Below are 25,337 nucleotides of genomic sequence, written 5' to 3' on the forward strand. Positions count from 1 at the left end.
ACCTTTTAAATGAAAACCTTTCTTACCCCGTTTCCCCCATTTGTTCCTTCTCCACTCCTGCCCTTTCAAACAGGTCATTACGAGTTCCCAGCAGAACGTGAAAACCTCCAGAAAGCGACTTCGGGAAGATCTTCACCTCCAGAGCTGTGGGGCTCTGAGCTCCCCAGTTGCCTTCTTACGTAGGTCCCACATCTCCCGAGGTTTGGAGCGGGACAGGCCCCACAGTTTAATTGGAGTTTGCCGGGAGACCATCCTTTGATAACGTTCCCAGGTACGTGATTCCAGCAGAGAGAATTGTGGAAGAAACCAGGACTGGGAGAAATACAAGTAGTGGATGACTTAAAAAGGAAAAAGTGTCTTCCCTTGGAATTCCACTTCTTTCCAACAGCAGGATGAGAACACCTGTTTTTCTGAATGTAAATCTCAGCCTTGATTTTTGCAAAATTTTAACTGATTTATTAGTTAAGTCATAACGAGTGTTTTCCCAACTGGAAATGCGTTTATGTCACTGTACTTACAGAAATGCTACTGATGCTGCCCAGCATTTCTTGAAAACCATTGCAAACCCACCAGAGACTGGCTGTACAACTTTAAAGTTGTATTTATTTAATGTACCTCAAAGTGTTTTAACTATTGTCAGTGTTTTAATAAAAAGTATTTCTGGACTTTGCTTTTTCAACAACTGATTTGGATAGAAATGTAAAGGGGATCCACACACACATAACAGTGCTGCTTCTAATCCATTTTCTCAGTGTCCTTCATTCCAGACTAACTGATCTGTCTGATTAAAACTCCTCCCCCTCCCCAGTGTTGCCCTCTGAACCTACAGGAATGGCTGCAGTGTGGTTTATTTTTGCTTTGTTCTGAATGGTCATGACTTTATTCCAGCAGTAGCATCTGGTACTGAGAAATGAGGCTTAATTACTCTGCAGTGTGTGGCCAAAAGATGCATTAGGGAAGAAGACTTTGAAATTCTGCATTTCCAAAAAGCACCTTTCGCAAACTTTTTACCAACACCAATAGCAAGTTAGATGAATTTTTATCTAGCAGAGCCTTGAACGTTTTTTCAAAAAGAATTTTTACTCCAATTAGTAGTTTTTGACAATTTTATTACTAAAACATGTCCTTATGGTTCCGCTGTGTTTATGATTTATTTAACATTGATCTTAAAAAAAATATCAGAAAGTAAATATCATCCACACTAATTTGATTACCAGCATAAACACAGGTCTGCCAGCAACGTCTTCCAGTGCAAGCTTCATCCTGGCTCTCAGAGGAAATTGGAAAGGCCTTAAACAAAAGGTTCTCATAAAGAACCTACCCCAGGTTGGTGTTTCGGGGGGTTAATTGTTTTGCAGCAGTGCTTGGCAGGAGCGTTACTTTCCATTTGAGGTTTAATCATATACTGGTTTCATTTGTGTCACTCTGAGCTGGGCAGACATCCTGTGAAAAGGTCACAAAGGAATGTAGCTGAAGATGGGTAGTTTAAGTCTTACAGAATCATCCATTTTAATGTATTTTAATTATAGCATGCTCCTGTATTGATGTGAAGTTACAGTGACATCCAGTGGCAACAAGGTTTGCTAATTAAAAGCATCTACTCTCAAGATAGTAATGAGATACAAATTCCTAATTCAAGAGATTAATTCCCTTTTAAAAATTAACCTGTGACCTTTGCAACTGCACTTAGATGAAGAATTAAATGATCTTCCACTTGGATTTTTTTACTATGTAAACTTACACAACAAACAAAATAAGCAAGCTTCCTTTCTTAGTTCAGATTTATTAGTGATAGGTTAATTCTTTCCTAAGGTCAGTTGCATGCAACACACTACTCCTTGAAGTACAGTCATCTAAAGCTCTTTAGTTACTGCATGGTAAGGCTTCTTAAGTCACAGTGTATTTTCTTCAAGGCCTTGGCCAAAAGAAAAAAGTATTAGACAAAGTTACACCAATTAACATTTATCTCATAAGGAATACAACTTTACTACTAGGTTTGTTATCTACACACATTCTAATACTGCTGATGGTGCTAGGTTATTTGTCAAAACAATTTACATTCAGAACACATTGCCTTAGGAATAAGAATGCTTTATAAAAGACAGAAACAGGTAAGCATGGCTTTCCCATTTTGAGCTAATATGAACAAAAAAGTAATATGCAAAAATTAAAGGAAAAAAAACCCCAGCCCAACACATACAGTACACAACCTGTGCAATAAGTTATCCATGAAATAACTCTGTTAAATCATAAAAATCACAAGCATTAAAAATAAATATGTATCTAAATAAATATTTTGATTTTAATCTTGTGGCAATTATTCTTTATTTAGCACATGAAACACTTGTTACATGTTTATGTTCACACCTTGCCAAACAGGTTACACTTGTCATAACAATACCAAGTACTACAGTGGTTTTCTTTACATTAGAATCTAAAAGTTTTAACTGCACACATTCCTTTCCACTGAAATACCACCTATTCAGCACCAGTGTTAAAATTATGCAAAGTCATCAGTATTGGACCACTTTATGGGACTGGGATTTTTTTTAACTTGAGGCAGCCAGAACTTTCTCTAATTGCTTCTCTTTGCCATTTCCTGCAGTCTCATTCATCAAATATTCACATTCACTGTGTTATCAAACAAGACAGACATACATCACTCCACATAAAGGTTACAAATAAATATGTTTTAACTTCTATGAGAAAAGGGTTTAGAAGATGTTGCAAAATACTTAAATGTTTACAAAGATTTTTGTCAGTGATTATTGTCCTTGACCATCCTTCTCAACACTTTTTGTCAAAGAAATAGAAAGGAAGGAGAGAAAAGCAGAGACACCTGTCTGTTCCTTGTTCTGGAGTCCTCGGGTCAGCTTCCAAGCCTTTCATTCATACAAAATACAAAATTCTCTTCAGCTATGACAGCTTCAGCTTGGATGGAAAATGCTAAATGTACAGGGGGGTCTCCTGCCCAGTTAGAAGCCTGAACATGGCCGCTGGCATAGTCTTCATGTGTATCTGTCAATTAATTACACACAAATTAACACAGTTGGTTCTAGTTTAAAATAATCCATAAGGCCCCATCTCTCTCCTTGTGCTCTAAGTGCATTTTTTGTCCTGGTTTCTACAGATGTGAGTGTTTACTAGAGTTTCTAGTTCAAAGTTCTCTGATTTCAAGATGTTGGTTCACTGTCTTTGCTTTTTTGTGGGGGCACTTTTATTATTTATTGATGGCAATGACAGGATGCAACATCGTATGACACCTAAACACTTTCTATTGTTACACTCCGATTACAACCCTTGAAAAAGAAGCAGCACAAACCTCTGAAAATTCATTCTACTGTTCTGCTATTAACTGAACTTAAGATTTTTTTATTCTACCTTCCTTCCCTGTGGGAATGTAATTTCTTATGTATTTCCTCCTAATTGAAATATGACCCTCTGAACACAAAACTTGGACTTTACCACCTGATGTTTAAATGCCAGGCAAGAGTTTGGTGGAGCAGGTTCTCTTGTGGCTCCTGTACTTCAGTTCTTTCTACAAGGAGAGCTGTGCTCAGTGCCAGGGGGATTTTACAGATGGGAGGGTTAAAGGCTCAGTTAATGAGGGTTCTGTCAGAACTGTACCAATCAGACAACACAAGAGGAAGGAAAGGAAACTTTACTGATAATATGGACCCTCACCAGCCACGTGCTGCCTTGACATCTTGTTCTCTTCATGCTGTAAAGAAGTTCCAAGCTGTCCTCTCCTGTTTAGTGAGGAATTACCCAGCACAGAGGGACATGAAGGCAGGGTGGGGCTGCTGAAAGGTGTGGCTTTGCTCCTGGCAACGGGCACATTCTCTGGATTATTTGTCAACTATCACTTTCCACAAGGAAACCAGCTTGCTTTAATTTTTGGCAAAGGAACTAGTGGGAGATCTGGCCAGTGTTGTGTATGAGACTACCACTAAATTCAGAAGGGATTTTGATAAACTGGAGGGTCTTGCTCATTTGTTGCTGATTTCTCTAGAAAAGAGAACTCTTTCTCTGGAAAGAGGTGTCTTAGCTTATTCCCAAAGTTTGGAAAATAAATTATTAAAATGTCTATCAATTTACGTCTCTCAGCCCTTTGAATATTAATTTATTTCTATGGCAGATACTGTAGTGATAAGCCAAAAGGCATTTCACAGCCAACATGCTTGAGTGATTTATTCTTTTAATCAACTGGTTTAATTCAAACAGTAGGTTGAAAGTACAGAATTATGCCAGGAGCTTTTGAAAATGAGTGAAAAAAAGTGCAGTGAATGTGCATCTAATTGTTCAAAAAATATTTTTTTCGTTGTTCCTCATTAGGGCCTAACTCCAGTTTACTGAGGTGGTGGTTTTAATGCTGCGTTAAGACATTCTTTTCAACCGAAACATACATTTTTTCCAACTCTTTTAATTCCTTGATAAAATACTTGCTTCCTTACCTCTCCTACTGAGTTAGACAATGCTTGTACAATCTTCTCATGAGCTGTAGCAACGACGCTTTGGCCATTGATCTCGATAATACGATGTCCTACCCTGACCCCTCCCCTCTCTGCTATTCCACCTCGCATCAAGCTGCAAATCTGCCAAGAGAAAGCAAAGTTTACTGAAGGTCAGAAATGTCATAATGTAACAGTTACTGGGATTGAATACATAATAACAAATGGTGACACCATAAGGATTCCAGAAGATGCTTGTGGAAAGTACTCATCAATACTGTGAGTTTTTAAATGTTGGGCTAGTGGTTTGTTAGGGTTTGGTTTATTTTCAAGATTTCTGCTAATTACAATTTTCATTTTCATTCTCTTGGGCCGAGAACATAAAAATATCACAGTGACACAGGTAGTAGCCATGCAATAGGAGGGGAAAGTTTTATCCACTGCCAGAACAGGAGAAGAAAGTGATTTTTAAATATTTCTGACTGTATACTGGAAAACATAAAAAATGATAAAATCCAATCTACAACAGCAATTTTTTTCACATGGAAAAAAATTATGACATAAAGCTTAATCCTTAACCCTGTGCAAATGCAGGTTTAGGCTGAAGGAAGCTGGCATACAGACATTCTATCCTGAAAGCTGGAGGTCTGTCAAAAGGGTCACAAAGACATAAGGAAGATACAAGGAAAGATCTACCTGAAAGATCTAAAGAAGAAATTTTTTATGATGAGGGTGGGGAGGCCCTGGCACAGGTTGCCCAGAGAAACTGTGGCTGCCCCTGGATCCCTGGAAGTGTCCAAGGCCAGGTTGGACGGGGCTTGGAGCAACCTGGGCTAGTGGAAGGTGTCCCTGCCCATGGCAGGGGATGGACCAAGGTGATCTTCATGGTCCCTTTCAACCCAAACCATTTTAAGAGTCTATGAAATGTGCAATTCTGTTTCTTTTTACAGGCTGCCCTCAGCATAGTGAAGTTTGACATCTTGTTTCCTGGGCCTCTGCAGAATGGAGATGGGGCTCTGCTCTCCAGGGTCACTGCTTCCCTCCACAGCCATGGGGAGCTCAGGAGGAAGAAGGCAAGTTAGACCACTCTCAGCTGGCAGCTGAGGTACCAATAAAGAACAGCACAGAAGTGTTGAATTTTATGCCCTGTACAGCAGGGTAATAATTCTACAAGAAGAGTTACATTCACCAGACACAAGTCCCAGCAGACATTTCCACTTAAATTATTCTGAGGTTGCCATGTGTGTAGTGTGCAGGCAGAAAGAAAAATCTCATTCCAGTATGGGGAATTTAAAAGACTGTTCCCTCCTCACCAATGGTATCTGTGCTGCAACAGGATCCTCCCTGGCACAATGGACAGCTGTGTATTAGACAGAAATTGTTGGTAAATTACTTAAGAAGACTAAGCTCATGCATCACATAAGGCATATAATGTATAGCTTGAATCTCTGGAACTAAGCAGAGTTTAGCAGTGCTGAGATTTAGCTTTTGTTTACTGAGAAAAACCTATTCTTGAAGGGAAAGAAATGAGTGCTGGAGCATCCAATAATGGCTGTTGCTGCAGTTACTGTCAATGGTTAGAATTATATGCCAAGAATTATGATTTGCGATCTGGTCATTTGCTCAGAGCTAAATACAAGTATGATAAGATGTGGCTTGTGTCCCAGTGAGTTTGTAATCTAATTCAGAAACACAGGATGTGGGGAGATGGCCAATCTGGGATGTATTGAAGGTGAAACATTTTCTATAGTTGACTGGAATTCTTTTCTGTATGTCACTAGCAGTTTTCTTTAAATTCCTCTTCAGAAAAAACAATGCTATAAAAAATGAAATCCCTGCTTACTCCAAGTTCAGACTGATATAGGGAGTAAAAGATAGTTATTCTTCATTTATAAAAAGCTTTTCTCAGCATTCAGGAAAAAAACATTCTTCCTGCAGTGAGATTTATCTTCCACTGTGCCATCTCTAGTGCCTGAGTGTTACCCACTGTGGTTCATAAAGTATTTCTGATGGGCTCCTATGGATAGAGGCACCGTCAGACCCTTCACAGAACTGTGTCCTGAATTTCAGTCACATACAATATATTGTTTTGCAGTCTACCTTCTAATCACACTGTACTACACAGATCTTTTACAGAAAGCTCAATTCATCACTGTGAGAACAGCAGTTCACTCCTTGCTGTCGGGGAACATGTGCAGTAATCGGAAAGGACAAACAGCAGCATGTACCAAAAGAAACACTGTAAATGTATTTTGCATGGTGTAAATGAATATAGAGACAGTACAGCCAGCTGAAATAAAAGCTTTTGGAGCAAATGGAAACGTGACCCCTCACCCCACTGGCATAAAGCAAAAGATAATGGCTTGCTTATCTATGCAGAGCACCTTTCACTGCGTGGCTCTCAGAGCACTTCTAATACCATCTCTTTAATACCACCAGTGAGTTTCTTCTTTCTATCAACCTCGGAAATAGAAAGTGGTCTTCTCATTCAAGAACATGATCCCTCTCCAGGGAAGGCAGTCAGCTTCCTTTTTGTGAGCATTAACTCTTTGAATGAGGTAGAAGGAGAAGCAGCTGATGGTTCTGCCCAGCCTGCCAGGGCCTGGGAAGCTGCAGCCAGAGAGCACGTGGGCACAAACACACTGTACCCACAGCACACATTTCCCTGGCTCCTGGATTTGCAAGGAGCTAACTCAAAGCAGCCTTCAGTCTTCTGTCTCCAGCCAGTGGAGCTTATGGCACGTCAGGCTGACAAGTTTAAACTGAGCAGTACCACTAAGTAAATATGATTTTATTCAGCCAGGACTCTTTAACATGCTCTGTTTGTTGAACATGGCAACAGCTGTAATATTATTAGAGAAAGCAAGACAGATCTGGATCTTCTTGTAAGCAAGAGTCTACCCTCTATTGACTGTGTAAACTGAAGGAAATAAAAATTAAAAAAGAAGAAGAAAAAGAAAGGTTTAAACCATACTGGTCCAATCTATTCAGCTATTACAGATTTGCAATGTCTTAGACAAGCTGCAAAGCACCAGATGTGAAACTTCAGTAGCTTCAGTTTTATTGCAACTGTCCATCATGTAGCAAAGCATAAAGGATAAAATAGTGCTGGGCAAACTGTTTATCCTCTGTAAATGCCTTAACCATAACCTATTAAACCAGGTTTCTCCCCATCTCACTCCTATATCATGCTATTTAAACCCTGTAAATTGTTTCCCTGATTTAAATTATAATAAACAAAGGCAGGCAAGAAAGAATGAACTGTTCTGTCAAGTTTTACCTAGTTTTACCGTATTTTTATATAGAATTGTGCTAGGCTGGGGACAGGGTAGATATGCTTCTTAGACAAAGAAGATCTCTAAAAGTCTGAGATCTGGACTGAGAAATGGTGCTTTATCAGCATTAAAAATACAACCGGTAATACACAGATTTTTCATAATCTAGGAAACAATAATGTGATACAAGATGACCACTTGTATTTCAGTAACATCATTTAAAAGAAGTGTAGCATAATGATTTTCAGAAAGTGACTGATAGGTCATCTTACGTTCACCTCCTCATCACACAACAGTCACACTTGTTTCATATGTATGCACAATATTTCTTTTCCTTAGTATTTTACAACTTTAGATTCTTTTTTATAACTATGCAATGAAATTACATCGGTAACTTTCAAGAGCCATTAAGAGAATTTGCATCATTAGTACAAGAAAACTTTTGCAAAATTAACATTCTGATTTATGCTGTTGTGCTGTTCCCTAACCAGAACTTCCAAAAGCTGGCACTACTAGTGCTCCATGGAGCACAACTTCAGGCTTTGCATTAATTAAACTGCACACAATACAGAAAAACCAGTCACCTGCAGCAGTCCAGTGTCTGCATCTGCCTGATATCCTGTGCAGGCAAAACAGCTCAGCTGGTGCTTTTGTGTGTCCAGGTTATTTATGGGCTACTCCCTAATACAATAGCTGTACATCCTGCACAGATGAGATAGGCAGGGTGAAAAAGCTGCTCCCAGAGGATGCACAGAAACAAGTCCCAGCTGCATGGATAATGAGGTAATGGCACACCAGTAAGAGACATTTAATTATATCCATTCTGGCAAGCCATTTATTTCTGTGCTGTGCTAATGCTGAGCCAATGAAGAGTAACGATATTATCATTTCTGAATCCTATCATAATCTGTAACAATTGCTGGCAACTACAAAACTGCTCTTAAAAAATTCAGTGCCAAACTGCAAGAGAGATACTTTGCAGAGCCATATTTTCACGTTAAGTAAGAGGGAGTTTATCAGAGGAAGGATTTTACAGGCTCAGATGCTTGTCTACATAGCAGCCTAATAAAACATGTTAATCTCCACTTTTTGTTCATTGATTTTTATATTCAAACTTAGACTTTTCATAAAGGAAATGCATTACAAGGCTTTGTTTTTTTAATCTGCAAATTATTTTAATGCACAATTTAGTGAACTTTATATTGGGTGTCATCTAAGTGTCACTCATTTAACTGGAATTAATGATGATCCTCCAGGGTGGTGACAAAGACAAACAGCCAGTAGATGGAGGGAGCACACTAGGACAGAAAGCAACCAAAGTCTGCAGAATTTACTGAACTGAGACTCCAATTATGTAAGAGATGATTAGCTGGGACAAGATGAATAGGTTGTGTCATGGACTCCATAACTATCTCTATTCCATGGGAGGATGTGGATGCTTCTAATCCACCCTGGCCTGATTCTTTTCCAGCCCTGACCCAACCCCCACCAGTGCTGTGAACAGGCTCCTGGGGACTTGATAAATGCACACAGTGAGAATTACAGATCCTGGAATATATTGTCTTTGTGTCACAGCACCAGCTGAACACACAAGATTTACAAAGGCTGGCAATTAGAAATCAGTGCCTCGTGCAGTGTTACGTGGCACCATCTGTGAGATCACGTAAAACCAGATTCCATTCCTTTCATCCTTCTTATGCCAAGACTTGGGCTTTGCTAACACAGAGTGAGCTACCAGCAATAACCATACTCACTTAATATACACAGAGGTGAAAGGGGATGAAGCACAGGCAGAGGGGACAGAAATACACCACACACCTGATTTTTCTCCACTCAAGCATCAAGAGCGTTTATACCAAACAAGACAAATACTCTAAACCTCCATTTCTAAAGGATGTTAACCTGGGGTAGGGATCACTTTGGAGTGCTTCCAGCTGGACCAAGGCTTGTAGTGGTGTTCTTTATACCAATCTTTGCTGACCACAAGGTAATGTGGGATCTTAGGTACAGTAATAACTTAGGGATGGCCAGCAGAGCTGAAAACCCCCTCCTGAGCCACCTGTTTGCTGAAGTGCAGTAAGACCCATAAACCACGTCCTGTAGAGTTACCTGCTGCTCTTCCAAGGGTGGCAAACAGAAATCTGGCAACTTCAACTGAGGAGTCTCCCAGAGCAGGGGAGCAGAGCCCACAGTGGGTGGGATGTGCTTTTCTGTGTGAGCAGCCTGACTATTTTTTTTCCTAGACTGGAGGAAGAGGAAATTGTGATGGTCCTGCACTACAGCCAATCTCTAAGGCTAATATCAGCCCCCAGAAAGGCCATGGACTGCCTGAGCTGGTTGTGTGGGGAGTTTGCTTTGGAAAGATATTGGAGAAGGGCTTGGGAAGGAAGAACTACCAGAGGAGGACCCTGAGCTGCACAGGTAAGTGTTACCTGCCACATTTGTTCTGTTTGCTGCTGTCATCACAGGGAAGCTCAGCATGCAGAGAAGGGATACCTGGGCCACAACCTATACAATTACTTGTAGTAAGAAGTGTTTAGTTTTAACAAGAGGAGGTCACAATTACATTCCCTTGCCTACTACCTTGTGCTCCAAATAAATTAGGTACAGCAGAAGAAAAATTAGAAATCTTAGTGAGTGTGTGCTGAATTTTTTTAAAAAAAGAAACAGGATCAGAGCTAAGATAAGAATGTCTTAATTGTAAAAACCTGTTCCAACCTAACTTTTCCTTGCAACTCTGGCACACTCATGACAGTCAGACATGAATTAGCTGATCCAGATATTGCACCAAACAATCTGGACTATAAATCTTGTGGCTGGATTATACAGGAAAATCCCTCAAGAATGTTCTCCCTGTGTTGTCCTTACTCAGAGATGTGATTATAAGGTTTTAATAAAGGGATCACAGTACAAGAGATGAGGTTGTGCAAAATTTTTTTTCGCAGTACTTCAGTGTGCTTCTTGAAAGAAAAAAAAAAGGAAAGGGAAAAAACCAAACCAGTGATTGAACACAGAAACTTACAATTCCATTCTGTACACTGAAGCCCAGCTGGTATTTTAAGTCTGGCCGTTTTATGAGGACAGTAGTAACAGGAGGACAGCTGACAATATTCAGTTTGACTTGTGTTTGATTCTTGAGTCCCTGTAAGATATTCCAAAAGTTAATATTTCTGACATGGATCTTAATTTGCTCTCATTTGTGATTTCCTAATTGCAAGAGTGTAAAGCAGCTAATCTGAGAAAGAACAGCTAGAGTTAGTAGCAATTTGTTGTTAACTTAAGAGATAGATTTCTCTTATTTCATTTATTTCCCAAGATATTTGGCCCCCCCAAAAATCAAAATTTTGTCTTTAATTACTACAAAAATTTGAAGAAAGTTATCAACAAAAACTAAAACTGACTAATGCTTGCCCTTCACTGACATCTGGCTAATTAATCTCCTGCTGCTGCTCTTGGTAAATCTGCACAGACATCAGATTTAGTCTCCATGACTAAAGATAACACATTCTGAGATTCCATTGTGTCTGGGCAACCTTCATATACTCACTTGATCAGTCCTGCAGCCTCCATCTATTTTATCTTCATGGAGCCCAAGAAAGCAGAGGAGATTTTAATCCTCAGATTTTATTCTGGAGGCTGTGGGGAAGCCTGAAGCTTTGAAGACAGCTAAGTAACTTAATTTAGGCAGACCTGGCCTCATTTGTTATAGCCCAGTAAGAAAGCTGCAGTCATACTCTCCAGCCCTAAATTTCTGCACATTATCACCCCTGAATCTCTGTTTTTAATTCTGGGGTTTTTTTTAATGACAGATTACTGGGTTTTTTGCAGTGATATGAAAGACTGTATCTGCTGGAAATCTACAGGTCACTTGTCAGAAGATTACACTTCTGATGGCTTATGATCTACAGCATAAAATTGCAAGTTTGGGGGTACCTTTATGATCCCTTGGCATGTTGCAAGAGGTAGGCCAACTAAACTGGTACCATTAATGGACATAATTTGGTCTCCAATGCTTAGTTTTCCTGAACGGGCTGCAGGGCCTCCATTCATCATGTTAGCCAGGATAACGGTGGGTAGAATGGATCCCCATCCAGATTCCACAATCACTACCCCAAGAATTTCTCCCTTCTGTTTTTCTATCTGGAGCTGCAATTAAAAAGAAAAAAAAAATTTTTTTTGCTTTGATTTGTCTAAATTTGAGCATGACTATCTCAGTTGTTCCTGAACAACATCTACAAATCACACAACAGACTCTATTCTTTGTAGCAGGACTTCAAAAACACTGTTAAAACTGTGTAACACATACCTATTTCTTTTCAGGGTTGTACTAATTTGTTGGAGGTCCTATAAGTCCTTATGGTAAGGACCTATGCAAGTAAAACACATATTGGTTAACTCTATAGAAAGTGGTGGAACTGGACACCAAGTGAATGAATGCTGAAGAAGTTTCTGTCCTTGGAACCTGGCAGCCAGAGGGCTCGTGTTCAGCTCCACTCCTGCCATTTCTGCTCAGGTTGTCTCTCCATCTCAGGGTTTGTCTGTCCTTCTTCTCAGGGAAGGATCTCTTGATGATTATTATTAACATTATTATTATTATTAACGTTACTGAATATACTTGTGCCTAGCATGTTAGATCCCTGATGGAATGGAAAGGAGGACTTCACCTGAAGTATGGTGATGTCAACAGTTCCATAACCACAGCATGTCTAACATTTATAGAAGTGGAGTAAGAGTTTCCATAGAGAACACACTCCTCAACAAAATACTGGGAATTATTTTCTTTCAAATGTGGAAGGACAGGGACACCCCTACTTACAGGAATCATGATGACCAGCTGTCTTTTCTTGAGACTACTGATTAAGGCTTTGAACCAACCAGCATCCCTCAACTCTGTTGTCTCTCTTTCCATATCAATACTTTGGTAAACATAAAATCACCTTACACTGTGTACTGTGAATAGTACAGAGCTTATCTACGTCAGATGTAAATGTACTTTATTACTGTTCTGATCAATGGAAACAGAAAGGCTCTGAAAATGAAACCACGAAATTCTAATAACTTATAAAGCTGATTTTAGTAGCATAGTACTGATGAAGCCACACATCTTGAAATTCTAACATCGTCCTTGTAATGCCAAAAGATATTTCTGAGAACAACATTCCTCTGGAAAAAAATGGATCAATCTGAAATGAAATTCCAAAACTAGTTTACCTCTTTGCAGTTTTCTGAATTGGAGAAGTGTATGAGATCATCATTGTACATCTCCTGGGTATTGATGATGTCACTGTATTCTTTCTGACTGAGATCCTCTGGGTTAATTCCATTGGCTCTTAAAAACTCTTGGTAAGCCACGCTGAAAGCCTGCCCAATGGACTGAGCAATCAGCTGTGCCTGCAATGGAGAACAAGGCACAGCTCAGAGAAAGGGGGGAGAAACACAAAAACCACGAGAAACCAGGAGAGAGACTGGAATTTAAAACTCTCAAAATAAAGGATTCTGCAAAGTTTCTGCATTAGCATGGATATAAAGTCACTTTAAGGTCTGTTGTATGTAAAGCAGCCATTACATCCAAAATCAAATTGCAAACTCCATTTAAAACCCCTGCTGATCTCCTTCATGAGTATGTTCCAGTAGCAAGCAGCCATATGCTGTCCATGTACTCCTTCCAATAAACACTGGAGAGCACTGGCTTTGTACCAACATGGAACAGAGCTCACAGACTGTCACAAACCCTGCCTCTGAACACAGTCTGTTTGCAGGAGTGATGAGAGAAGGGATGCTCTGCTCTCACATGCCTTCACAGACCTGGGCACTGATGATTTTGGTTGTTGTGTCACCTGCTATTTTTGCACCTTGGTTTTATAGGACTGAAAACACTGCTTGAACAGAACCATCTGCTCTCCTATCACTGCCACTGTCTCCTATTCCCAGCAAACCAGTTCCACCCCTACTTCCCCACTGCACATCTAGAACAGCCACTCCCATTAACACCTCAGCTGGCAATGTCAGGGATGATTTCAAGAGTGCAGCCAGAGCCATGATTATTGCTTGCTAATGTTGAGAACACCTTTCCAAAATACCCCATCTTTCTCAAATTTTGGAGCACTTATCTGCATATTCCACTAGATGGCAAGGGAACACAGAGCAACAGAGGTAGAGATCAGGAAAAGGAATCTGTAGTCCAGTTTTTCCACTCCTGAATTTTTTTTTCTCTATTTGAGTTTACTGCAGCTCACAAGAGAATGCCACATTGAGTTTTGTATATTTGTGGGTTTTGGGTACTGAATTCTGTCATCCAGGGATATGGATGAGATATGGATATGGATATAGATACTCCTAGTGACAGGAGAAGAAGTTAATTGCATCTTACAATGGAACTCCATAAAAACATTACTAATCAAACCCCTATTCTGGAAATGCAACACACCTTCTTAGACAGAAGGTACATGCTAAATGCATAGGGTTTTCTGGACAACATTATAAATCTGTATCTTCTTACAATCTACTGATCAGGTGTTTTCTTTGATGCTAAAAGGTGGTTTTCTTATTTCATTTGTGCTGCAGTACACAAAAGCACCAATCTGTCTGACTGGAAAATTATTTTAGAAAATCAAGGACATAAATAGCCTAGCCAGTCACAAATTGCTTTTTCATCTTCTAAAGCATGTTTTCAAATTTTATCACTATACCAAGAGGTTTGTGATAATATGGTGGCACAGAAATAATCCAGAACATTTTCATATCATTTCATTATTAAAGTTTATCACCAGTTCTTATTGACTCCTTTCGATCTCCAGTGCCATTGCTTTCTCTGTACTTAGTCCTTTGCATTTGCCTCCATTCTACATTCTCAAAACCAACATCTCCAGATGTCATACTTTATTCTGTTACTGCTACTAACAGCTAGTTCTCACATCTTAATTTTACCTATATCTCCAAGGTCTTGTGACTGTTTATGAAAGTCTTCAGCATTATGCACAACTTAGAGATAAGGTAATTAAGTTGCTTGAATAGGCCACCCCAGCAGAGCAGTGACAGAGCTGAGATAACCAGGTCTCAGAACAACCCCAGTCTAGCACTCTAACCTTTAGACAATTCTATTTCTCCTTCACAGGCTTAATTACTTTAAAATAATGAAAATGATTGCTTAGCTCAAAAATATGCAACCTGTGAGTTATGACTATCTGAACCACAGAACTCAATTATTTTTAAATGGCATGACAGAAAAGATATTTAATTCTGTTCCCATATAATAGTGATGAGAAATGTTTAGTATTGCCTCTTAGTGTCAAGTTAGAAACAGACAACAAATTTTGCTCTTTCCATTTTACTAAGCTTAGTACATTTTTCCAAAAATGTTTTAGGTTGAAGTCCCCTGGTCTCCCACTTCAGACACAAGTATCAACTTTGCTACAAAGCTGAACTTGGATATATAACAGCAGTAAAGCAAGGTCATCTTCCTTTGCCACAAGAGGAATGGGATGGCACATCAGGGCTTTGCACAGCGGTGAAACAGGATGTACAGCAGATGGACAGAACTCTTTTGCAACCACTACCTCTGCAATCCTGTTTTGAGAATGGCTCCAGGTTCTTTCACCTTTTGGTATTTCTGATGCAAATGAAAATTAGAACGTAAATTCTTCTTTCTTTGAACAGACTTTTAACAAAAAAGTGGGTTAGGGCTAATACAGCATTGGACCTCAGAGTATCTTATGGCATAAAATGACTGAAATTATGTTTGCTACTGTATAGAAGTATTAAGGGTAGTGAGAGTAATGGCCATGAAGAAAAATGTCTATAAATACTGAGAACAAAACTATCTTAGCTCTACCTTCCAGTACCTGAAGGGAGCTTACAAGAAAGATGGAGAGATTTTTGACAAGGCATGTAGTGACAAGGCAAACAGAGTAGGTTTAGATTAGATATTAGGAAGAAATTCTTTACTGTGAGGGTGGTGAGGTCCTGGCACTGGTTGCCCAGAGAAGCTGTGGCTGCCCCATCCCTGGAAGTGTTCAAGGTCAGGTTGGGTGGAATTCTGAGCAACCTGATGTAGTGGAAAGTGTCCCTGCCTATGGCAGGAAGATTGGAACTAGATGATATTTAAGGTCCCTTCCGACCCAAACCATTCTATGATTCTATGTAAAAATTCTAATTCATAATCTTTGCTGGGGTGGAAAAAGAGAACTGAAAAATAAACAGTTGAGTGTGTTCTTAAACATCAAAGGATCAAGTGTCATAAGAGTATGTATATCAACTAGAGGTAAATAAGCCATGGGGAATAAGGACTGGGTAAAGGACAGCCTGGTTCCAGGCCTGCCAAGTTGATGTTCTCAGAAATTTGGCTTCAGTTTAAAAAAGGTTCCACCTCATGCCAAGATTCTGGAGGCATATATGTGTCATTATGTGCCAACCTGCTGGACTAAGGGCAGGGTCATCTAATCCAGGATGAATGAACAATTCGACATCCCATAAATTAATTCCGACTTCAGAGATTCTCCACGTGACATACGTTATTTAAATAAATCTAATTCCATTTACTTACATCCTCTGATTCAAAGACATGGCAAATCATCTTGTACTGCTTCTTGCCTTCCTGGGCCCCGGGAGTGGTCTCAATGCAGTCCTGGGAGGCCGACCTGGGCATGCGGCGCCGCGCCATGAGCACCACGATGTTGCCGATGTCGGCGATGTAGGAGATGGTGCGCAGCGCGTGGTCCATCATCGTCTCCTGCCAGGGCAAAGAAAGGAGGTTTTCTGCTGTGCTACAAATACTGCATCTGCCCTCTCCTTGGTGGCCTGTTGCCTGAGAACGACAAAAGCTCCAGAAGCGCTTTTTGTGAGCCCAGACCTGATATTCCCCATGCAGTGGATGGGCCCCAACTCCCCATGGAAGGCACAGGGGCTGTTCACGGCTTCAGTGGAAGTGTTGCCCCAGGAAATACAGTGTGGTTGTTACTGTAAAGCAATAATGAAGAACTATAATATATAAAATAATAATAAATAATGGCCAGTCTTCACGAATGAAGATTTGGGAAAGGTCTTTTACCTTTCCAGCCTGCGCAATGGATTTTTTAGGTGAGACACAGCCTGCGCTGAACTGAGCCCACCCTTTAATCCTAAGGTTCATCTGCCGGGGCCAAGCAAGCTTGGACAATGGCAGTGAGGTCCTCAGGACATAGGTTTGTTTAGAGTGACCTTCTCATAGATGGATGGCCTCACAGGGCTAACGAGCTCCATCTGCCCAGGGGACCAGGAATCAAACCTGGGTTGCAGCGGTGAGAGTCCTGCATCCTAACCACTAGGCCACCAGGGGTCCCCTGATAAATATTTTCATGCTCTTGGAAAATTCCATTTCCCTTTTTTATTGTTTTTGCTGAATGAAACAGATGCATGTCACAATGACAGAACAAGTTTTACGAAAATCATAGATATTATTGCTATTATAGGATATTATTTAAACACCCAGGACATTATAACATCTTCTCTTAGCTCTAAGGTAACATTTTCTTTTATCAAGCAAAGCAATACTTCCTTTGTAAAGAGCTATGAAGGCAGTATTTCACCTTCTCTGTAGGCAGAACTCCTAACACTTCTTTTGGCTACCTACATATCTCAGACCAGTTAGGAGGAGCTGCTCCAGTGTCTTGGCTTACAGTCAAAATCCTATTCCAGTCGCTCTCATTGTGCTGCCCATTTAGCTGTGCTGGGAGAACTCAACTCAGAAGAGCCATTGCCTGTGAGAATGATTTTAAGTGAAAACCTCTCTAAGCTTTATCCTAATGAACATTGCTCATGTAAGTACACCTAAAGAGTACTAAATTTAAAAAGCTTCTGTCTCAAATCCCTGAGCTGTGCATCTTTTTAATTACTTTAGCCTTTTAAACTCTTAATTTCTGCCATTAGCAGGGAAATCCCGACCTCCTATTTTCAAATGTTTTTCTCCTGGGAATACATCATTATTCAGTGGTTTCGACTGAGTTGCCTTGGACAATGAGAACTTGAGTGAGTATCTGTAGTCAGAGAAAGACATGTTGTCACTATTTTGTTCCAGCTATTACTATTTCATCTTTTGTTTTTATCTCCAGTTCATGCTTCTATCAATGGTTTCTTATATAAAAGAGCAATGGGGTCCCAGAAGGAAGAACCTTCAAGGACATTTTAGAACAGTTTCTGTGCTCTAAGTATAAACTTGTGGTAAGTTTTATTATTTCTGAACTCAGAATTAAGTATGAATAAATTAATGTGACTCAAAAGCTATCAGTCTCATTTTCATTAAAAGGTTTCTATATGTAAAATGATGTTATTTTAATAAAACAATGTATGTGACACTGCTACAGTGATCATTTCAAAGGATGAATTTGAGACTGCAAAGACAGAATGATAAACTTTTCTGCATCAATGTTTTAGACATTTGTACCTTCACAGAGGTTTTATTTGAGATACTGTATAAACAACCTGATTTCTCCTTTAGTTTTTTTAAATAAAAATAAATAAAAAGGTACAACTTCTCTGTTTCCCAAAAGGTGTGCTGTTATACAAGATGTTTCATAATATACGAAACTTTTAGGCTTAAAATGAGAGTTTCAGAAATGCTCATGCAATCAAGAAATCTGATTGACTGTGTTTCCATTCAGTGCCTTGAAGAAAAGCACTGTTACTGAAGTTTGTGTATGATTATGGAAGTTGAAAAATTTCTAGAGAAAAAGGTAATATAGCTTATGTTAGTAATGCTTGTGTGGCAGATATTTTGACAATTTAGATAAAATATTAGAAAAGGCTATAAGGTATCAGGACTTAACTATAAAGGACCCCTAGAAGCCATGAAGTGGCATTTGAAGGCAGTGATGATTTACATTTTTTCCTGAGGAGACACTCCAGAACTGTATGTTTTCTTCACTACATGACTGTGCTGTCCCTCCTCACCCCAAATCCTTATGCTGAGTACTTAGTTCAATTAGGATAAAGCTTTCTACTGCAACAAAGACCAAGAAAGTGCCTCCAAACCACGGCATTAGCTTTGTTTTCTATCATTTCTTAACATATTTTGCCCTTGTAAAGATGAATTGTTCCTTAAAAAACAGAAAGAGCCCATCTGAAAATTGCTCCTTGCTGGGGTTACTGGTCAGTTTGGAGAGTTTTTCCAGACTTTTATGTAATGCTCAAACTAGAAACAACCAGAAGCATAGTAGTTTTATTGGTCAAACAAGCTGAGGATATGTCCTGAGCATCCCTGTCCCTCACCCTGAACAGTTCAGAACATCTCCCAAATTCTGCCTGAATTTGAATTAAAAATGTTGTATAAGATAATTCACGTTTTTTAATAATTTATCTAAGCAGTAGCATTCTTTATATAAACAGCTTGGCATTGGTTTACCATTAGTTGAACGAATTTCTAAGGCCTAGGAAGAAAGACTGTTCCTCGAGTCAACAAAAGTCAGTGTTTTAAGAATTTCAGTGCAATTTAACTTGACAGAGAAAAATACAAATTGCCATTGTTTCTTGGAACCACCTGTCTTACTGAAGATAACCACTACCCATAAAATCATTGTAATGATTCTTCTCAGGCTTGAAATAAAATGTCCTACGCTTCTCCCTAAAGTATGAAAAGATGGTTAAGAGATGGTTTGGGAGGTGTCTCTAGGGGTTGCAGGGGCTCAGGAGGATTTCCAGCACTTCTGTCAGTATGGAGAAATGTTTTATAATGGCCATCCCTCAGCAGGATCTTGGCAGCACTGCAGAGATAATTTGCCTTTCAGCAGCGTGCACTAAGTGTTGTGTAAGGATGTAATCACACATGGAGTGTGCAAAGAGTGGGTGGACTGGGAAAATGAAGGCATTTAATCTCCCCCTGCCAAGAGAGTCTTTCTGTCCATATCATCACACAGAAGTTAGGCAAAGAGATTTTTTTTTTTATTTTTCCCCCTGTTGGGGTGAAAGTAATCATTCCCCCCAACACTCCCACGTTTTTCCTGTCTAGTGCAATTGCAATAAGGGAATGAGGCAAATATTATCTAGTGACTGCAAACATGTGTTTACTTTTGAGTTACTTGTGACTTGACATTTTTTCCTTTCTCACTCCATATTCCATTTTCCATTACCAGTATCTCTTTTTCACCCTCTCTCCTATATTACTTTCCCATGAATCCCTCCATCTCTGCCCATTTGCTTCTCTGTTCTTTCCCTCATCCCCTTCCTAGTCCCATCCATTCCATCCTTATTACCCTTATATTTGTTCTTAGAAATTCTGGCTCTCTCAGCATTTTTCAAAACTACCGTTCTGTCCTCTCCTGTCTAGATTCCCCTTTCTCCCAGAATCTCCATTTTTTTCTAAGGAATTCTTTTAGAATCCTGTTTGTTGCACCTCTTGAAATGCAAAGGATGCCTGAAGGAGAAAACCTGGGCATCCTCCCGAGCTTTCAAGTGATGTAGAACCGTGGGAGTGCAACTTAGGCAGCCTAATGAGTCAGACAATTCTATGGATCCAGTCATCCACCAGAAGCTCTACACACACACATTTGTACCTCTAGATCTTTCTTTTTCTTTGCTAGTTTTCCCAGTTGCTTCACTCCCAGCCTCTCTTCACTGAATGAGCAGGAAGCTGGGAGAGGCTGCTGTGGCATTGCTGCTGGTGCTGTGCACGGCCTGCGAGCCCACGGAGCCGTGGCACAGCCAGGAATTCCTCTCCTTCCAAGGCAGGTGGCCAAACCTGGAGCTGCTCCTACCACATGTACACTACACAGGGGCTCGACTTGGGCTGAGTGTATCTGAATACATTCATACTAAATGCATAAGCAACCAAAAAGTGGCAGGGTGGCCTTTCCTGGTGTTGCTGAGGGCAGCAGAATCCCCACCGCTGGCTCTGTGCCAGCCTGGCAATGCACCTCTCTGTGCTCCCAGCATTGTGCACCCTGCTGCATGGCATTCTTCACATGAGAATTTCGGATTCTGAATCAGCTGTTACCTCATGTGAGCTACACAACACTACAGATGGATTAAAACACGTTTGGCACACTGCAGAAGTAGGTTTTATATAATGGATAAAGCCACGAAAGTACAGATTGTCTCTGCCAGCTGCCACACCAGCTGAAATAATCTGTGATAATTACACCAGTCAGGAAACTTCACTAGCACTGAAAAAATGTGACCAAGCCAAAAATGCTAAAAAAGCCATGGGAATAAGTTTGTTACAGCACTGAAAGATGCACTGTAAAAAAACAACAAAAAACCAACCAAACAAAAAAACCCCAACAACAACAACAAAAACAACAAAACAAACCACCCCAAAGAACCAAAAACAAAACCAGGGCAAATACCAGAGAGCTTGGAATTATAACAATTTCCAGTGTTACTATTTTCATCTAGTTGAACAGCTCAAGACACCATTCATCACTGTGCATTGCATTTTGCATCACTGGAAATCTCAGGGATTCAGAAGAATAAGATGACAGTTTCTTTGACAATGTTTATGGTCTACCTCAAAGGACTTTCTTTTTTTATTTTTAAAAGGATTGGTGTTCAGCTGCAATGTTGAACTATTTAAAGAATAAGAAGAGTGACTTCCACTAAGACTAATCCTTACTCAACAAAAAGAACTTACCTATTTACTGCCACACATTCCAACTATAAACTGTAGCTGTTCGTTTATCAATAATTGTCTGTAGTCATCTTCAAACTGATCAGCATTTTATTTTCTGCTAATGCTAATATACCCTCTGGATGATGCATATTTACCACAAGGTCAAAACAAGGCTGAGCCATAACAAATAACAAATAGTGGTATTGCTTTTCATGGATGAAATTCAATATCAGATGATTTGTGGATGGCAGACTGTAAATATTGCTGCCCATGTTAGATGGGATATTCTACTCCTCATCTGGCTCTTCCTCTTGGGAGTTCTAGTGGCATGTTAAGGACATCTGCTTATGTCAGCAGAAAAATAATCCATTTCCTGGAGAAACTATCATTACCCTCACATTCAAGGATAGTAACGCTCTCCAACATTTCAGGAAGAAGTAAGTGCTTCATGGTTTCCTCAGAAAAACAAATTATGTACCAATTGAAAACAAACCAAAATCCTAAATGTAGAGTGCTGCATTTATTTTTTTATTGAAGTATCTCTTATAGTTTCAGCTCATTTCTTCAGTTAGCCATGATATTTCTGAACTCTGATCTTATACACCAAGATACAAGTTCAATAACCATTTTCTCTTTCCATCTTCCAAGTTATTTATGAAAATATTGAATTTCTTATGACAAGAAGTGTGCTTGTGAGTCTCACTCTGCTCTTCTTCTTTTTATATTGCCATATAAATGGCAATATATAAGACATAACCATACAGAAATTACTTAGCCTGCTTCTATTTCTTGTATCTAGATCATATCATCTAGAAAATATTATATGAGATAAAGAGGTGGTGTGTGCTGCTTCTGTGCCATGGACAAATATATTCCCCGTCCCAAAAGAAAATATTGATTTGACATGATTTACTTCTGACTACTCTGTGCTGCCTCTTGCTCACCTCCACTCACACAAAGGGTGTGTGAGTGCCTCCAAAAGGTTTGTTTGTTTTGGTATCTTTCTGACAGTTAAACTTATTTACTGTAATCCTGTTTTACTACTAGAAAAAAACCCAAACCTAAATAATAACTTCCTAATTCTGGAAAAGTGTCATTAAAAGGATAATGTAAGGTCACTCAAACCAGTTTTCCAAATAATACAAGATGAATTTTCTATTTTGGCTGTATCTAGCTTAACTAAGCACTTTCTACATGGTTTGTTCTTTAGTGTAACTTCAGGTCTAAAAATTTTTCAGCTGCATACAATGGAGTTTCTTTGTGAAAACTAAAGAGAAAGACATCACTAAAATTTCCCTTTTCAATACCTCTCATAACAAGGAGAATTTAAAGACTTCTGAAAAGTATGATCAAAGTCTAAGAGATCTTGTGAGATTAGTAGGCTAAATACTGGGAGTCATGTATAAATTATATATATTTAATTGTAAATTCCTTAAAAGAGTCCTTATGAAGATCACCTCTTGTGGAATACAGAAGTATTCCTAGAAGATGAGGCTGATCACTGCTGTGGTCTCCAGATGCTGCTTTTATATACACAACTAATAATTTACCTTAAGCAGGAGGATGGTGGCTCAGATGTGATTTATGGGAAAAGAAAGAGATTAAATGTTAAAAATGGCAAGATATGAATGGCTTAGCCAAAGCAGCAAATGACTTCCCTGTTGGGCTGTAAATCTGGGTTCCTCTGTGTCAGAGGAACAGTGTACATGCATTCTGAAAGACTTCTGAATCTTTTTCTAAATTGAATTACAGCTCTCAGCAACATGCAGACATCTTCCAACACATCAAATAAGCAAAACTGGTGTCAGTATTACTATACTGGCAAGTGTTACAACAGGAGCTCTTTCTGAATACTCTCACAGCAGTGAATTTATCCAAATTTAGGAAAGTGCATATATTGAGTCTAACTCAACCTTATTCTTGAAGAGTTTTAATCACAACTTACCTGTGTGTCTGCATTTAAAACTTTGATTCTCTGTGTGGAGATGAACAGATCCACTTCAGTCAAGGCCTGGGAATCTCCCTCTGAAGTCTAAAAGACAGATGCTTTGTTAAAGAGGATTTTTAATTCTCTCTTTAGAATGACAAATTCACTGATTGCTCCAAGGATAATGTGATGTGAGGCAACTGCACTTTAAACCACTAGAGAGATGACTATTCAGAGTGTTTCTAAATACATGCAAAGAGTACATTTATTGCATAGAAGGAGTGAAGCATACTCTGATTTTCTGGGAAAGAGGGAATTTTTGGAGCCTCTGTGACTGACAGCTCAAGTATTAAAATTCTCTATTTATAGCCAGAACAGGAGAAAAAGTATGGCTGTTTTTTCCCCATTTTCTCACTGATGCAGTTCAGTACTTGAGGCACCAGAACTGAGAAAGTCAGAGAACTGAGAAGGTGACTTAGTCCCCAGCAGCTGCTCCCCCCTTGCCATGTCAGTGGCATCCTCAACCTCTGAGCACTGCTCTCAAGGGAAACAATTCCATATCCCATCAGAGAACATGGTCACAGAGCAGGGGGGCATCAGCCTCCAGGTCAGACACTGGTTCTTTCACAGTTCAAGGAAGAACAATGTATTTGTTGTTCTTTTTTTGAGCTATAAAGTCTTAGCTATGCCTTTAATTCATTCAGATTAATTTTATTTGAATTTTCATCCAGCAAAATACACAGCAAGCACATACTTTGGCAGAGATTACTTGTATTGCTTCCATCCTTTTAGGGATATTTTTGCCAACTGTATTTAGTTAACTGAAGTATTGTTTTTAACTGAGTGAAATGTTTCCTGTATGAATTGTTCCAGCTGCTATGTGGTACATTTATGTTGTTTTCAAATATCTACAGTAATAAACATACAGTAAGTCACAGGCACAGGAAGTACATCTTCCTGCTTTGGTCAGTAAAATCAAAATAAGCATTACATTCAGAAAAATCTCCCAGATAACAATGGCTGTATATCTGGATTAAACAAATCACAGGTATTCAACAGAAGAAGGGCAGCAGACAGGCACTGCAGCAAACCAACAATGAAGAAAATGAGTTCATTTTACTCCATTCACCATTCTACTGCTTAACAGAGAAGAAACCAAAATGACAATTTATGAGGATCAATAATGAAAGACGTAACACTCCATGGAAAACAACAAAAATGTAAGTAAACATTAGCATTCAAGAAAAACAGTTTACACACCGCTTTTTTCTTGATTTTAGCCGCCTTTTGCATCCTCTGAGGAGTAGCATAAAAAAAGAATGCAGACAGGTGTACACACAAGGAAAGAGAAAAGACAGTGTGGGAAGTCAGGGAAACCTTTTGACTATGAATCCAGGCTGTTGAAAATTTAAAAACTGGGGGCAGTGGTAGAAGAATGTGAAGGGAGAGAAAGATTTGCTTATACCTTATGCACTTCTCAAGATAATTGGATTTAATGGCATTATGCATGTTGTCAATTGATTAAAAAAAACCTGGTACCAAAGTGTTGCCTATTAACAGCTGCTCCTCACACTGATCCTGCTAAATTTACAGCAGGGGAAAATGGCAGGACAGGCACTATCTTAAAGCCAGGGTTTGCTATCCATATTGATCACGTGTAACTGTTGAACAAAACAGAACTCAGGCTCTCTTCCAGGACTACCTAAGTAGTCAAGTACCTCTGACAGATCAAGGTTGGTAATAACATACAAAAAAGTTCTTAGGGATTTAATTGCAATCAACAATTACTTACTGTAGCTTGAGACATCACAATATGCTAAACAGAAACTCAAAGGTTTGGAAAGTTTAAAGAACTGGACATTTCCCGCATTCCATTTGCTTCAATCATCAATCATGACATGTCTCTTGCTAAGTAAGTGGTTTTTTGAAACTGGTTTCCTTCAAAAACATGCAATTTTTAGCAATTAAATATTTTATTGACTAAGCACATACTTTTTCTCTTAGAATTTAAACCTGCCTCTTTCTAACCACATGTTTATTCAGATGAGGTATTTACAGCAGAGTCACAAAAAATTTTAAAATAACAATATTCTATTTGGATTATCAAC

At 39.3% G+C, this 25,337-nt stretch overlaps 2 protein-coding genes across 5 annotated transcripts in view; one reads left to right on the forward strand and one right to left on the reverse strand.

The window, feature by feature from the left end:
* The window catches only part of FAM189A1 (family with sequence similarity 189 member A1), a 59,086-nt gene extending 56,780 nt beyond the window's left edge, over positions 1-2,306 (forward strand). For both annotated transcript variants that reach the window (XM_027704366.1, XM_027704365.1), the window contains exon 12: positions 74-2,306. In XM_027704366.1, the coding sequence (XP_027560167.1) occupies positions 74-259 (186 nt within the window). In that variant the 3' untranslated portion in view covers positions 260-2,306. The remainder of the gene's footprint in view (positions 1-73) is intronic.
* APBA2 (amyloid beta precursor protein binding family A member 2) overlaps positions 1,089-25,337 on the reverse strand; it is a 94,883-nt gene continuing 70,634 nt past the window's right edge. The window contains exons 7-15 of one of the 3 annotated variants that reach the window (XR_003537426.1): positions 24,490-24,525; positions 23,248-23,334; positions 16,269-16,454; positions 12,938-13,117; positions 11,660-11,872; positions 10,749-10,868; positions 4,455-4,595; positions 2,840-3,018; positions 1,089-1,443 (exon numbers count right to left, since the gene is read on the reverse strand). Coding sequence is in view for 2 of the 3 variants with exons in the window: in XM_027704362.1 (XP_027560163.1) it covers positions 2,947-3,018; positions 4,455-4,595; positions 10,749-10,868; positions 11,660-11,872; positions 12,938-13,117; positions 16,269-16,454; positions 23,248-23,334; positions 24,490-24,525 (1,035 nt within the window). In the remaining variant the exon portion in view is untranslated. Of the gene's footprint in view, positions 1,444-1,771; positions 3,019-4,454; positions 4,596-10,748; positions 10,869-11,659; positions 11,873-12,937; positions 13,118-16,268; positions 16,455-23,247; positions 23,335-24,489; positions 24,526-25,337 lie in introns of those variants that run through there. The other 2 variants (XM_027704362.1, XM_027704364.1) reach the window with 2 other exon arrangements.

This window comes from Neopelma chrysocephalum, unplaced genomic scaffold (genome assembly GCF_003984885.1).
Source record: "Neopelma chrysocephalum unplaced genomic scaffold, ASM398488v2 Primary Assembly neopelma1_274, whole genome shotgun sequence".
NCBI lineage: Eukaryota > Metazoa > Chordata > Aves > Passeriformes > Pipridae > Neopelma > Neopelma chrysocephalum.